This window comes from Phacochoerus africanus, chromosome 7, assembly GCF_016906955.1.
Source record: "Phacochoerus africanus isolate WHEZ1 chromosome 7, ROS_Pafr_v1, whole genome shotgun sequence".
NCBI classification, from domain to species: Eukaryota; Metazoa; Chordata; class Mammalia; order Artiodactyla; family Suidae; genus Phacochoerus; species Phacochoerus africanus.
In genome coordinates, this window is record NC_062550.1 from 107,847,584 (window position 1) to 107,862,639 (window position 15,056).

Genomic DNA, 15,056 nt, shown 5'->3' on the forward strand with positions numbered 1-15,056 from the left:
CACAAGGTCACGAACGAGGTGTGAGCTATGACCGTATTGCTTGTTCGTATTTGGCATGCAAATATCATTGTGCCAGGATCAATTTGCTGAAGACGAGTCTTTTTCCACCAAATTTCTTTCGTACTTGTATTGAAAATAAATTAACTGTATGTGTATGGTACTCTCTGGACTCCCAAAACTGCTGATTTCTCTGCCTATTTGGCTTCATGGTGATGCTGGCCTCCTGGAGTGTGTTGGGAAGAGTCATCTTCAGTGTTTGAGCAGAGTTTGCTTAGAATTGATATTGTTGGAGTTCCCATCGTGGCTCAGCGGAAACAAACCTGACTGGCATCCGTGAGGACACAGGTTCGATTCCTGGCCTTGCTCAGTGGGTTAAGGATCTGGTGTTGCCATGAGCTGTGGTGTAGGTCACAGACGCGGCTTGGATCCTGCCTTGCTGTGGCTGTAGCGTATGCCAGGGGCCACAGCTCCGATTCGACCTCTAGCCTGGGAACCTCAAGGGAACTCCTAGCTGTGGTCGATCTTGATAAATGTTTCTTGTGCACTTAAAGAGAACATACACGTGACCTTTGAACTATGCCGGTTATTTTCTTTTCTCTTTTTCTTGGCCCCACCCGTGGCATGCAGCAGTTCCCGGGCTAGGGATCAAACCCACGCCACGGCAGTAGCCAGAGCCACTGCAGTGACGATGCCAGAACCTCAATCAGCTGAGCCACAAGGGAGCTCCTGTGCAGACCTTTCCTTTCCGTTTTTTGACGGCCGTACCTGCAGCACGTCAAAGTTCCCAGGCTAGAGGTCACATCAGAGCTGCGGCTGCCAGCCTACGCCACAACCACAGCAACCCCAGATCGGAGCCACATCAGCGATCTACGCCACTACTTGTGGCGACACTGGATCCTTAACCGACTGAGCGAGGCCAGGGATTGCGTCCACAACCTCGTGTCGGGTTCTTAACCCCGCTGAGCCACGGTGGGAACTTCTGTGCCGTGCTTTTTGAAGCAGACATTTTTCAGTAGTAAATACTTCAGTCCTCCACAGTCTGAAGTTGGCTGAATCTGCAGTGGGTTTGGAGGGCCAACTATAACCTCTTTGTTAAGATTTCACTGTATATCCTGCTTTGCTAGATGCAGTTGTCTCTAAGTGACAGCAACGTCAAGTTGGCTGGTAGTGTTGTCTAATTCTTCTATGTCCTTACTGATTTTTTGTTCTGTCAGTTATTGATAGAGGAATATTGAAATGTCTGTTTATAATTGCAGATTTGTCTGTTTCTCCTTGAAGTTCTATCAAGTTCTTGCTTCATGTTTTGGAGCTATCTTTAGGTGCATAAACGTTTAGGACTGAGCGCTCTGCCTTCTGGATGAAGTGACCCTCTTCGTACCTGACCTTCTTTGCTCCAAAATCTGCTTTATCTGATAGTGGGCACTTCAGGTGTCTTTTGCTTAGCTTAGTGTATTACTGTTCATCCTTTTAAACCATTAAAGGTATCTGTGTTTAAAGTAAGTTTCGGGTAGCCTGGGCTTTTTAAATGGAATCTGACAAACAATGCTTTTTCATTGGGTTGTTTAGACCATGCATACTTGATGGGATTATTGATATAGTTGGGTTTTAGTCTGTTATCTTGCTGTTTGTTTTCTGTTTCTCCCATCTGCTCATTGTTTCTTTTGACTCTTTGTCTCTCTCATTTTGGCCTTATGCTCCCATTGTATCTCCCTTATTGGCTTATTAGCTATAACTCTTTGTTGTGTCATGTTAAGCAAAACTGAAATTTGCCACACACCAGCAACTATTTCCACAGCGTTTACATTGCATTAGGAATTACAGGCAGTCTAGAGATGATGTAATGTATACAGGTGGATATGCATAGGCTGTATGCAGATACTGTGCCATTTTCTACACGGGTCTTTAGCATCTGCAGATTTGGGTATCCATGGGGGGACCTGAAATCTGTCCCCTGGGGATATCAAGGGCCCACAGGGGGTCCTGTGCAGACCTCCGGCATTCTTTCTGCATGGCTCTACTCTTCAGTACTGTGCCTGCAAACTCCAGCTGCCTTGGCTCTCCTGCACTCCCAGCTCCATCCGCAACTTAGGGAGACGTTCAGAGTCCCCTAACCCGGACACATTGTCCAGGCAGTAAGCTGCGGCAGTCTCAGAGCTTACCTCCTCCAATTCCTGAATCTAAGGGGTCACTGTCCCTCATGTCCTCATGGCTGGTGTCTTGAGAGCCATTGTTTTATACAGTTTGTCCACTGTTTCATCTGTTTCAGGAAGGAGAAGAAATACGCCTGGTACTGACTCAACCCATTTTCTTTTCGATTCTGTAATTTCTGATTTTCTCAAGAGTGTATTTGTTGGGTTTTTAGCATAAGAAAAAGAAAACCATACAGGTGATTTTCAATTTTTGTGTGTTTTAGAAAATCTAAGTCTAGCTGGGCCTTTCCGTTTTTTAAATTAGTCTTCTAATTAAAATGTGCCTGCTTTGAACTTAGAAAACAATAGCGTAGAAGAGCAGGGTAGCAGTGACTGTCTGAGCAGCGGGGACTGTTCCTTTACAGAATATAGGTCTGACTCTGTGGAAATTTCTGTCCTGATTCCACGCGGGCTATTTAAGCATAAAATGGGCCTCCGAGGCCCAGCCTTCTCTTGTGCTGGCTGTTCAGCAGCCTTTCAGCCTTGACATTCTGCTGACCTTACTCCTTTGGTCCTTGGTAACTGAGCCTCCTACTCCGAGAGAAATAATAAAGCATAACAATAGAAAATAGAGCTTCTTACACTCACTGCCCTAGGGCTCTGGCCTACGAGGCTAATCTCAATCAATGTTAACGTCTCTGATGCGCCCGTGTTGGGCTGAGTCTGACTGGGTTTTCCTTTGATGCCTCTGCCCAAAGGAAGCATCTGCAGTGTCAGGTCCATTCTAATTTGGGCCGAAGGACATCTTGCTCTACTTTTGTTGCAGTTGAGTTCATTGTAGACTATAGACGGATTCGGTCTTACTTTAAAGTCACCCACTGACTTTTAAAAAAGATTAGTATGCTGAAAGAAATTGGGGATTGAAAAAAGTTTACAAAGCTCCTTTGATTGCCTTAGTTTTTAATTTACAGGGGAGCTCGATTACAACTAGAGGTTCTCAAAGCCGTATCTTTAAAAGGCTAAAATTATCCTCAGTTATAGCTGGAATAACAAGGCTACCAATGCTCTTATTTATTTAGATGAAGAACTCGTGGATGTTTCCGCATCTGTCCTACCAGAACTGAAAAGAGACACATATGGCCACATTCAGTTCTGTGCAAATCAGAAGCTCGCTCGACACGGTTCTTTTAACTCCGTTCAGGCTTCGGAGAAGATCCAGAGGAAAGTGAACTCGGAACCCAGCAGCCCTTACAGAGACAAGCAAGGTATCTGCCTTTACTGAATCCGTGGACTCTGTCAGTCACCACGTCGTTGTCGTCTCGGCCAGGGCTGGCAGTGTAAAGGGAGCTGACTCAAGGCTCTGCCTGTTTTGGTGGGGATTTTTGGTTGGTTGTTGTCACCTGCCCAAAATGAAACGATCTGGAGAGGTAAAAGAGTTGGTGATGTCACAGCGTATGAACATGGTCCGTGCCTGAAATTGACCCTAGTCAGCCTCGAAGACTGAAGAGCAATTGGCTTGCCATGGTTGGCCTGTCTGGTGCATCTCAGCCATTCATCACACTCACAAAGCAATACGGGCTTTGTTTTGTTTTCTTGCTAATTTTTAATGAGACCTGAGTTCACCATTGACAGCTAGATTCTAGACAGTTCTCTCTTTGAAGCCAAACCAGCATGGATTTGAGATAGTCTTATTTATAATCCCTGAGCTGTGAATAATGAATCCTGCACGTAATTGGTGTATATAAATCCTTGCTATATTTGTCAGACCTTCATTTTCCTTTTTAGAATCAGGTGGCTACTCCTTAGAAATTGGAAGTCTAGCAGCTGTCTACAGACAGAAAATAGAAGACACTTCACAGTAAGTAGTCCTTTAAAAACTTCAAGTATATTTTTTTCTATTTCCTAGTTTTAACCTTTAACTATGAAATGCCACCCATCAAAAGGTCAAATGTAGCAGTCTTATTCAAAAGTCAGCCATTTGTTTATTAAAAATTTTGCAATTTTCCCCCTTGTACCCAACACTGTGCAGGATGTGGCACCAGGGACACAAAAGTATGAAAAATTTACTCCATAGGCTATGAAAACTTACAAGGAAAAAAAATAGACATACACCGAGAAAAGACAATTCGCTACTAATGTGACACTGAGAAATGACACATCATAGTCCCATGAATCACTCTGTCATCCTTATAGCTAACGTTATTTATGAGCTACCAGGTACTGTCCCTAAAGTCTTCTGTGTATTGTCGAATCAGAACAACCACCTTTGGAGGCTGGTGCCGTTATCCTCATTTTACAAAGAAGAAACTGAAACTCAGAGACGTTGAGTCACTTGCCCAAGGTCATGATGCTAATAAGTGACGGAGCTGAGATTAAAACCTAGGCTGAGTCAGACTTAGGGTCTGATTTTGAAGAAAATCACATATTATCAGAGGAAATGCCAGAGAGAACCAAGGAGGCTTAGAGTGATAGGTGTGGGAAGAAGCCGATGGTTGAGCCAGTGTCAGGGAGTAGAGGGGAATAAATAAGCTGGTTAGTTTAGCCATGATGATATGTCCAAATAGAGTCCAAATAAAGGAGATATTTATAAGAGCTTGGGGTGTTGGAAGAAAGTGGGTCAAGTTGGCAAAAAGCTTTGGAAGCCAAGTGGAAGAATTTAGATTTATCAGATGGATGGTAAAGAGTTACCATAGGTTCACTGGAGAAGACCCCTATTCTGGATGCTTTAAGCAGGGGGCTTTGGGAGTAGAGAAAGGCTCCAGATGTGGAAATCCCAGAATGGAGCATTCCCAGACTCTCTGGCCTGCCAAGGTGCTGGCATGAGCCAGGTCAGCTGGGGATGGAAAAATGGAGATCAGAGTAAGAGAGTGAGTCACTAAGACTCGCTGAGGTAGAAAGAGGCAACGCACGGAGCACCTGGGTCTCGGGTGCCGGTGGGTGATCTCGCCGGGGCAGATGGGGAGTCTGAAGCTGTGAAGCGCCAGAGGCAGGGCAGCAGGTGTGGGCGCACCGTTGGACCGAACGGTAGCCATTGCTCGTTCGGCTGCGGTTGGAGAGGTGGACTTGTCGCTGCAGCCCCAGGCACAAATTGCCTTCCACGCCTCCATCACCAAGGCTGAGAGGAATTTCCGTCCTGCTTCCTAGCTCTGGACGGATTTTCCTCATCTATTTCTCAAAATATACCAAAAATACACACACGTGTTCTAGTATTTGGAAACCTTTCTGCATAAAAAGCCCAGACATTATTTAGAATCCCCTATATTGATGGGACTTAATTTTGAAGGTGCGCTGCCTAAAACCTCTTTAGTAAAACAGCGCAAAATGGGACAAGAATGGTAGAAAATACCTGTGTCAATAAACCCATTTCTTCCCTGCCCACTTCTTTGCTCACACAGCGGATGTGAGACAGACTAGATGCGTCCTTTAAATCAGGGTCTGGTCCAGTCTCCTGTTATCTACCCGGGATGTCGCATGATGTCACCTGCAGCCCGGCCAGGTGACCTTCAGCCGGTGGATTAGCCTCTGAGCTTCAGTTTTCCTCTCTAGGAAGCTGGGGGGGGGGGTGAGAGTAGCTAGTGTTATGATAATTATATAAAATTAGGACAGTGTTCTGCTCGTGGTCAGAGCAGCTTTGTGCCCGGGAAAGGGCAGGCGCTGGGTGACTGCGGATGGTGGCCGCTCAGGGGCAGGGGAGGAGCCACGCGTTAGCCCCGCCCTGAGGTCGCTGGGCCCGTCGCGATCCGCCTCCGGGCTGGGCGGCAGGTGCTGAGGGAGGGCGCTTCGCCTCAGTCTGAGCCGTGTCTCTCCCTCCCGCTTCGGTCCCTGCGTCTTGAAAGCGAAGAGCCCGGCGGGGAGAAGCAGTACCCAGATGAGCCCGTGTCCGTGTCTTTGATTCCAGGGGGGGCGCCTTTGCCCGTCGGAGAGCGATGCCCCCATCCGGCGGCCGGGACGCCGCCGCTGCCCCGCTCCCCAGCCGCTCCGCTGACTCCGAGTCCTGTGCCAGCCCTCCGGCCAACCGCGTCCTTTCTGGGGCGCCCACGGACTCGCAGGCCTTCTCCGCCCAGAACGGACGGGGAGCTGTCTCCCTCGGCCCTGTGGCCTCGGACGCCGCGGAGAGCCTGCAGCCGGCCCTGCTGCCCGGGCAGCCCCTGGTGTACGTGCCCTCCGCGCCGCTCTTCATGCTGTGCGGGGGCCTGCAGGAGGCGCCAGCCCCGGGGGCAGGGCCAGAGAGGGACAGCAGAGGCTGGGAGGTCATGGCCGCAGAGCACACGTCCAGCCCCTCGGTGCCGAAGCGCCTGGGCGAGGAGAGGAGGCCCCAGGAGGAGGAGGGGCCCGCCACCAAGAGGCAGAGCAGGGACTGCGAAGAAGGCCCCCTCTCGCTGGTCATGCCCAAGGTAAGGGGGTTCGCGTGGATGTGCCAACCGACCGCCCACGGGCCCAGCTTCTTCCAGCGAAGACCCAGTCCTAAGCTACCGCCTCTGGAAGAGGAGGGATTTCCCACATCACTTGTAAAAAGCCCAGGATCTGCTCTCCCGAAAGATCCGGCCGTAAAGTAGTGCTGTCATAAAAGTGATTTTGGCTCTGCATAAAATGCCAAAAAAGTCTAAAGAAAACAAAAAACCTGTGCATACTGCCGCCACACAGAAGCAGTCACTGTTAATATGTGTGTATCTTCTTTCCCCGTCTTTTTTGCTGTACGTTAGTTTTTCTTTAAAGACGTTGATGAAACAATCTGAATCCAGGGCGCACCTGCCGTCCAGAGTCAGGAATGTGGGTGCCATGTGGCTCTCGGGGTCTGTGTCAGTGCCTGCGTCACAGCTCAGAGAGCCTGATCTCCTGGCTACACAGTGAAAAGAACAGAAACCTGAGCTGTCAGGGTCTCCCGCTTAGCAGCCATTTGGAGGTTAATGAGCTATGACCAGCACAATGCTCAGAAAATAGAAGCACTGTCACTACAGCCATGTGCAGAAGGTCAGCGAGGCACCCTTCATGGAAATCAGTCCGTTAATTAAGACTCTTCCTTCTCTGTGCCTTCCTCTTGCCAGAATGAATTCCTTTAATTTTGTATATAGCCTGGGGTTGCAGAAGAGAAGAGAAAGGCTGACTGGCATATCTGAGATACACGGCTAAGATAACCAAGATTGCTTTGGGCCAGCCCTGCAATTCTTACCGAGGCTCCAAAAGCCTGCAGCATCAGTGGCCTTGATGTGATCCGGATTAGAAATGTATTTCACAGTCTGACCACCACGGCTAGTTTTCATAATTAAAATCCCCATCGCTTCTAGGCTTTAAAATCATTAGCCTGCAGAAGCACATGACGTGACATTCATCTTCAGACCCTTCCTATAAATATGACAGGAACTAACTGACATACACACATCGGGATGGCACACCTGACCCTTTTGCTTGTGTGTCGCTATTTTGAGAAAGCTCTACTGTTAGTTTACTCCTGGGGTTTTGACTTGCTTTTCTGGTTCCCGTTTGGATTGTGCTTAGAAACCCTCAGATCCCACAGACATCGCCTCTTCCAAGAACATGGAGACGAGGGGCTCTGCACCCCAGGAAGACCTTCGCAGGAACGGGCAACTTTCCGCTGCAAAGGAGGCTTCGGGAAAGGCTCTGGCAAACTGCTTTGTTTCTGCTGAGTGGGGAAATCCTTCTAGAAATTCAGAGATAGAAAAGCCTCTGAAAGAAAACGAAAGCACCAAAGAGCCCTCTTTGCTGCAGTATCTCTATGTGCAGTCGCCAGCAGGTAAGGGACGTCCTGTCCTCGTGTCCCTTGGGGTCGTCAGATCACACACTGGATGTTTACATTTGTGTGCATGTCACCTGACCACACTGGTGCGTTGATGAGCCACCTCTGAGTCACTTTACCCCTCAGCCCTTGCTTCCTCCGTCCATGAGATGAAGGTGGGGCTGCTTGTACTTTCAGCAACCTCAAGGATAATGAGAAAGTGATTAGGGAGGTAATTCATTTTTAATGCACTTGACTTGACTTGGTAAAAGAGCATAATGAATGCAAAAGACGACGCTGGTTTTCTAAGGCAGCGGAATCTGGCGTTGGTTCCGGGTGGCATCAGGAACCCCGTGGCCGCCATGCGCAGCCAGCACGCTGATCTCTTAAACATCCAGAAGTGCTGACAGGCCACTGTGGTCGAGTGCCAGGTCTGGAGTGAGATTGCCGGACGGTGAAACCACTTATTATCTGCATGAACTTAAGTATTCAGCCCTCCTTGTTGGTGAAACAACAGTAATAGCACCTGCTTCACGGGGGTGCAATGAAAATTGAATTAAATTTAATAAGATAATACATCTAAAGCACTTAGAATAATAGTGCCTGACACTTAGTAAGACTCAATACATGCTTTTACTCTTTGGAAATAAAGCTGAAATACAACAGATAGCTAATTTTTAAAATATGCACTGTGTGCATGAAGCTGCTCTTGATGCAAAGAGACTTGAGGTGATTTTCTTCGATTCCTTGTTCCCTTCGCAGGTTGGTAGATATTTGTTACTATTCATTTGTCTAGAAAATATTCTTTATTCCTTTACCAAATATTGTGTGAGGGTTTCATCTAAGCATGATGCTCCGTGTTGCCGATGTATGAATAAATGAAAACACTGACCCAGCTTCTTCAGAAGGACAGCGGTAACCCAGCTCAGGAATCACGGGCTATTTCTGGGCTGTGGGCCCTTTGACACTGTAGTGAAGCCTATGGGTTTCTCCTCAGGATGTTTACAAGGACTTGGAATTAAATACACAAGATTACAACGGAAACCAATTCTATTGAAATCCAGTGAGAAAAAAAATTGAATTGTAGCCATAGAAAGATCTGACAGCAAGCCCAGGCCTCTCACGACTTCCGAGTTGTGGTGAGCTTAAACGAAATCTGCCCTGGCTGTAAGAGTGTATGAAATTAATCGTGCTTTTGACTCGTGATAAAGTCAGGGTGCTCTTTATCCGGCTGTGATTCGTTGCCCGTGATCTTGAAAGAGGGCACCGAGAATGTCGGACATGTGTCCAAGGAAAGACAGTATTTCCCCGTCCACGTTTCTTTCCTCCTCACCTGGGCTTCCGTGGAGCTCACGTTAATAAACTCCCGGGAGAGGCGAGCACCCACCAACCTGTGACGCAGGTGCAAGTCAGGATGGGGTGGCGGCGGCGGCTGCAAGGAGGCGGTACTTGGGCTTGGGGGGCGGGGGGGGGGGGGGCGGCACCGGGAGGGCAGGCCTGGCCTGGGGACGGGCTCCTGCGCTCTGGGCTCTCACTCCAGACGGCCCTGAGGGGTGGGCGCCTGGACGGTGTCCTCGCCTCGTGTTGACCTGGGCCCTGTTCTGCTTCTCTTCCAGCATTAAATGGTTTCAACGTGCTTTTATCCGGCCATCAGACGCCCCCTGCCGTGGGGGCGTCCCCGGGCCCCCTGCCCCCGCTCAGCGTCCCGTGCATGGTCGTGCCGTCGCCCACACTGGGCCCTTTCCCGCTTGTCTACTCCCCCGCGGTGCCCGGACGGGTTCCGGCGGCACCCGGCCCTCTCCCGCACGCGGGGCCCGCGCCTTTTGGCCTGTCCGGCCTCGGGTCGGCCGCTCCGCTCCTCATCGGCCCGGCCGCCGCGGGGAACCCCAAGCCGCCGCCACTCCCCACCGCAGATGCGCCGCTCCAGGGTCCGCGCGCTCTTAGCCTGAGTCCGGTGACGTCGAGATCCCTCCGTGTCACCCAGCCCGAGTCCCCCGTGTACAGAGGACATCAAGCGTCTGTGGCAAAACCACAGCAGGTGAGTCTGAGGGTCCGTGTCAGCCCCGCGCAGGGAAGACGCAGGGCTTGGGGACGGGCTGCCTGCGTGGGATCAGATTTCAGCCCAGCGGCTGTGGGACGGGGACTTTAGCTCGGGTTCTCCCTGGTGGCCGCTGGAGACCCAGAACTGTCAGCTTAGTTCCTAGAGACCGAGGCAGGAGAGCCCGTGCTTTACAAACAGCCTTAGGTGGCAATCTGTTTCTTAGAATTAGAAGGGACTTAGTTAAAGAATAGTTCAGGGAGATTTTTTAAATTATTTGTTGTTTTGGGGGGTTTTTTCGTTGTTTTTTGCGGTTTTTGGGGGCCACTCCTGCACATATGGAGTCCCTGGGTCAGGGGTCAGATCCGAGCCACAGTTGCGACCTACACCACGGAGATGCTGGATCCTTTAACCCTCTGTGCTTGCTGGGCCAGGGATCAAACCTGTGTCCCCGCACTGCTGAGATGCTGCCAGTTCCATTGGGCGCTAGGGTCAGGGGGATTTTTGATGCATGCTGACTATTCAGACGATTTCTCCAAACCCTTATTTCACTAGATCAATAAAGGACACCATCCTGAATTTTAACTGTGCGGCTGTAGCAGCAATCACACGACACCGAAGTCTTGATACCAGTTCAGAGATTTTTAGCACCTATCATTTCTTAGAACGTATTGTTTAGGAGGCAAGGGATATATATATATCCACACACACACACTCATAAAATATATACAGATGTACATAGATAAATGTCTATATAATCAATATAAATTAATCAGTACTTTATTTGCCCCCTAAAACTCCATCTGCAGTTCAGTCAGTAAGCATCTCTTGAATTCTGCTATGCCTTGGACATTGTTCAGAGTCATTACTTTCTCTCCCATAGAGTTATACTGTGGCCAGAAGTATTTTAGACAAGTAATTCAGAAGCTCAAAAGCTGGCAAAACTTCAAATAAAGGGTAGCTTTTAAACCAGGCAGTTATAACAGAGCCTGTGCCTTTTGCTCACCAGTTATGTGCCAGGCACTGCCCTGGGTAATCAAGAGGTACCAGCCAGCAGGGTAATGGCTCCTGCCCTTTTAGGGATAGATGTCTAACACGAGAGGATAGATGGTAGCGAGTGAACGAAAACAGCAAAGATCCGCATATGTACCACTTGCCTGGCGTGACCTGAAGGGCGTTATAAACATATCTGGTTTAAGTCTCACAGCCCTGTCACGCCAGTACTTGTATCATCCCCATTCGTGGGTGAGGAAACAGGGGCAGAATGGTCACGTGATTTTCCCAAGGTCACACAACTAGTTATGGCAGAGCCCAGAGCCTGGCTCCAGGTGCCCGGGCCACGCCCGTGGCCTCTCTGTCGGGCTTCCTCTCGCCACGCGGAATAACCAGCGCGTTTCCAGTTCTGCTCAGCGCGGTGAAGGAGATAAACTGGCCACGTGTTACAGAAAAGCGAGCAGGACGGAACACCTGCTCAGGGACTCCAGGGACACCGGTCCAGAGGGGCCTTCCGGTGCAGAGACTGGAAGCCACCTGCCCTCACTTCTGCTGTGACGCATTCTCTTTTCCCCTCTTTCAGTCACCAGCTCCAGTCACCCCCAAGAGCGTCCGGTGCACACAGCGAGACACATTTTTCAAGACACCCGGCAGCCTCGGAGACCCTGTCCTGAGGAAAAGAGAGAGGAATCCGTCGCGTAACACCACTTCAGCACAGAGGAGACTCGAGATACCCAGTGGCGGGTCCGACTAAGCCGCTGCTCTGCCCGGCAGCGGGGGGACGGAGCTGCCCGAGCTTCCCTGTGATAAGGTCTCGTCCTAACGCCGAAAGAAACCGGAATGCAAACCAAACCATCTCGTCTTCAGCATGCCTCCTTCCTCTCTGCAGCATCCGCTGATCCAGACATTCACTCCCCATCGTCACGAAGCACCTATTTTCCTAAAAGTAGCTGTCATTCATTGTGCATTGAAAACCAGTTAGAGTCGGGACCCTGCGTGGTGTCACAGGGAAAGCACCAGCTGACTTTCGTGGTTTTGATTCAAGAATCGTCTTAATGCCGGAAATAGATCCGAGCAGCCTCCTGGAGCCTTAGGGTTTTCTGAAGTGGGGGGTCGCATCTAGCACTTAACTAAGGTGAACGTTCTTGACACGTATTTCCACTTGCCCTGAGCTGATCTGTGGTGAGAAACCTCCTTTCTGCAGTTTAGAAAAGCTACTGCTTCCTTTGGCTTCATCAGGAAGCCAGCTTCACTTGTGACTCCTATGGTATTATTTATTTTTTCCTGAAATGGGATTTAGTGCAAACAAGTTTACATCTACAGCAAAATACATGTTTTTCAGGGTATGACGACTTGAATGTTTATGCTTTTTTCCCTATGATTTGCCCTGCACTTACTTTACAACCTATTAATAATGTGGACAAATGTATGTGCGTGACGGAAGGCCAAGGCCACGCTAACTGTGAATGACACACCTTGCTGTCAGGAGCTGTGTGCACCCCATCTGGGCATGAGTCTTAAGATGAGCCCCAGCAGCCCGATAGCTGCTTCTCGGTAACTGAGAGATTTGTCAGAATCCTACCGTGTCCAGTTGCCTTCACTACATGCATGCCCTTGTGGTTTTTTTTAATTTAAATGTTAACTACAGAGGATCAGGTATGGGATATGCCTTCTAACAATTGCTGTTTATCAAATGAATCAGGATGGTGGAAAGTAATTCTACAAAAAATTGGAACCTGGTTGGGAGCTTTTGGTAGGATTCTGCTGACGTGATGATGTAGAAATTGACATAGGACAATAAGGGAGACCTAACTTTTTTCGTTTCCTTTTTTTCTTTGTTGTTGGAAGAGGAAGAGGGAAAATGAACACATTATGTTCAGGATCCAAGAGTACTCATTCACACCCGTTGTTTTTCAAAGTCCTTCTGCAAAATAAGGACAGGGAGTGCAGGGCTTCATTGTTCTCGCATAAATTTAATTCTGGAAACTGTTATGCAATATCCCTTTGTTAAACCGTATTCCTTTAGGGTTTCATGAAGCGGCCAAACTAGACTTTGTATTCTTTGATTTACTGCTGTTTAACTCATCGTCTCTCCCGAGTAAATGGCTTCCTTCCTTCCTCCCTCTTCTCCCTTCCATTTTTCCTCCTTTCCTTCATTCCTTACTCTTTCTCTTCCTGCCTCCTTAGATTTCTTTTTCAAATTCCTTAGATGTGGGATCTTGGTGTAGGGCTTTATTTTTATTTTTGGACCCAACAAAATGTTATATAAAAGAATAAAGCATATTAATTGAAGAGACTCTGGGAGTCTGAGTGAAATAGCTTTACATTAACTGCAGGATAATATTAGCCTGATCACCCCCACAAGATTTTTGAAAATGTGAGATAGGTAGCCAGGTTAAATAAATTTGCCATGATACAGAATTTTTATAAACACTAAACTTCTAAAGTTTACCAGATGGATTCCCCCCCCAGTCTTCTCTAGAGTTAAACATGAAAAATGTGATTCTCGTCATCAGCTGATCTAATCGCATGGTAATGATTACCCTCAACTAATATGACGGATTCCCGATCAGAACAAAAATACGTCTTTTTCAGGAAGAGTATGGGACACACGGAACGGAGGTGTGCTTCGGACTCTCCACGAAACATTTCCTCTTGCGAGATGTGCATGTAGATGAAAACAGGCACTGATGCCCCTCCCCGTCTTTGGCTGCCTGCCATTTAACCTCTCTGATACCCTTTTTAAAAAATTCTGTTCGTGAGATGACCACATAAACCTCAGAGGATTCACAGCTCTTGAGGGGTATTCCGCAAGCTGGTAAATGAGAGTATGATTCTGTGACCATAGGCTTCGCGAGAGAAGACCGACAAGAGAGTCCTTTTGTATCCAGGAGTCATTTCTTCGGGTGGCTTGGGGATGTGTAGAAAATAGTTAGGCAGTGGTTCTTTCTGGCAGGAATGGGAATCTGCGACAGAGCCAACGGATGGTACTGGGGCAGCTGGCATTTCCCCACACTTGCATGTTGGGAGTAGTGAGAAAGCCATGGCACGCTCGAGTCTATCCTGATAACGTGGTAAAATGTTAGTACATGACTGTCGGTGATCCTGCGAAGGAAATGCAGCTTTGAGTCCGCACTGAGGGAGGTGTGTGTCCCCTACACTGTCCAGGGTTTGAGAAACCCTTTCATTCTGGTCCAAGCGTTGGGGGTATAACGTTTATACTTGAATCTACCTACCAAGTTTACATTTCTCGATTCCTTTTGCGAGGTGCTATTTCTGTATTTAAATGACTTTTTTCCCCAATGTAAAGCTGCTTTCTGCTTTATCTTATTGCACTGCTAGTTTAATGTAGGTCTTAATTTTATTGCTGCTTACAGCTTTTTTCATATTACTTAGCTCTGCTCTTCTAATGACTATATTATCTATATAAATTTTTCTTTTAGAAATTTTTTTGCTTTTAGGAAAGTATGAAGCTTTATAAAACAGCAATAAAAATCAATTCATGTAACAAGAGATACTGGTTGTTTGTTGGTGGGCTCCCTGTGGGCACTAGTTTCAGTCAAACCATTCCTAAGTTGCAGAATGACCAACCAGCCCTTCCTAATCCCAAGTTAGATCTTTTGGCTGAGACATTCCAGTGGTTTCCAAACCCCAAACACTTACTATATCAGAACCAGGTGGGGGCTTGGGAGGGTTGAGGGACTCTGCCGTTGAGTTTTTTATTTCTACCAGAGTTTGAATCTCTGGAGGTTTGGAGCTTCCAGATGGTTCTGATGCTTAACCAATCTAAGAATCCCAGGGAGGGCAGACTGCCTCCCTGACTTTCCATGAACTCTGCAGCGTTAAATGCTTCTCAGCCCAGCAAATGCCCACCCTTTTAGTTCAAAGCTAAATTCTAGGGAGTTCTCATTGTGGCACAGCGGAAATGAACCCGACTAGTGTCCGTGAGGATGCGGGTTGGATCTCTGGCCCCGCTTAGTGGGTTAAGGATCCAGCGTTGCCATGAGCTGTAGTGTAGTTCGCAGACAGGGCTCGGATGGCAAGTTGCTGTAGCTGCAGTGTAGGCTGGCAGATGCAGCTCCAATGGGACCCTTAGCCTGGGAACTTCCATATGCTGCGGCTGTGGCCCTAAAAAGCAGGGGGAAAAACTGTTCTATTGTTA

General features: G+C 48.3%; 1 protein-coding gene across 1 annotated transcript in view; it reads left to right on the plus strand.

Moving 5' to 3' along the window:
• E2F7 (E2F transcription factor 7) overlaps positions 1–14,302 on the plus strand; it is a 36,239-nt gene extending 21,937 nt beyond the window's left edge. Inside the window, exons 8-13 of the mRNA XM_047788378.1 lie at positions 3,209–3,394; positions 3,915–3,987; positions 6,028–6,523; positions 7,626–7,881; positions 9,480–9,901; positions 11,478–14,302. Of these exons, the coding sequence (XP_047644334.1) occupies positions 3,209–3,394; positions 3,915–3,987; positions 6,028–6,523; positions 7,626–7,881; positions 9,480–9,901; positions 11,478–11,648 (1,604 nt within the window). The 3' untranslated portion in view covers positions 11,649–14,302. The remainder of the gene's footprint in view (positions 1–3,208; positions 3,395–3,914; positions 3,988–6,027; positions 6,524–7,625; positions 7,882–9,479; positions 9,902–11,477) is intronic.
• The last annotated feature ends 754 nt before the right edge of the window (positions 14,303–15,056 follow it).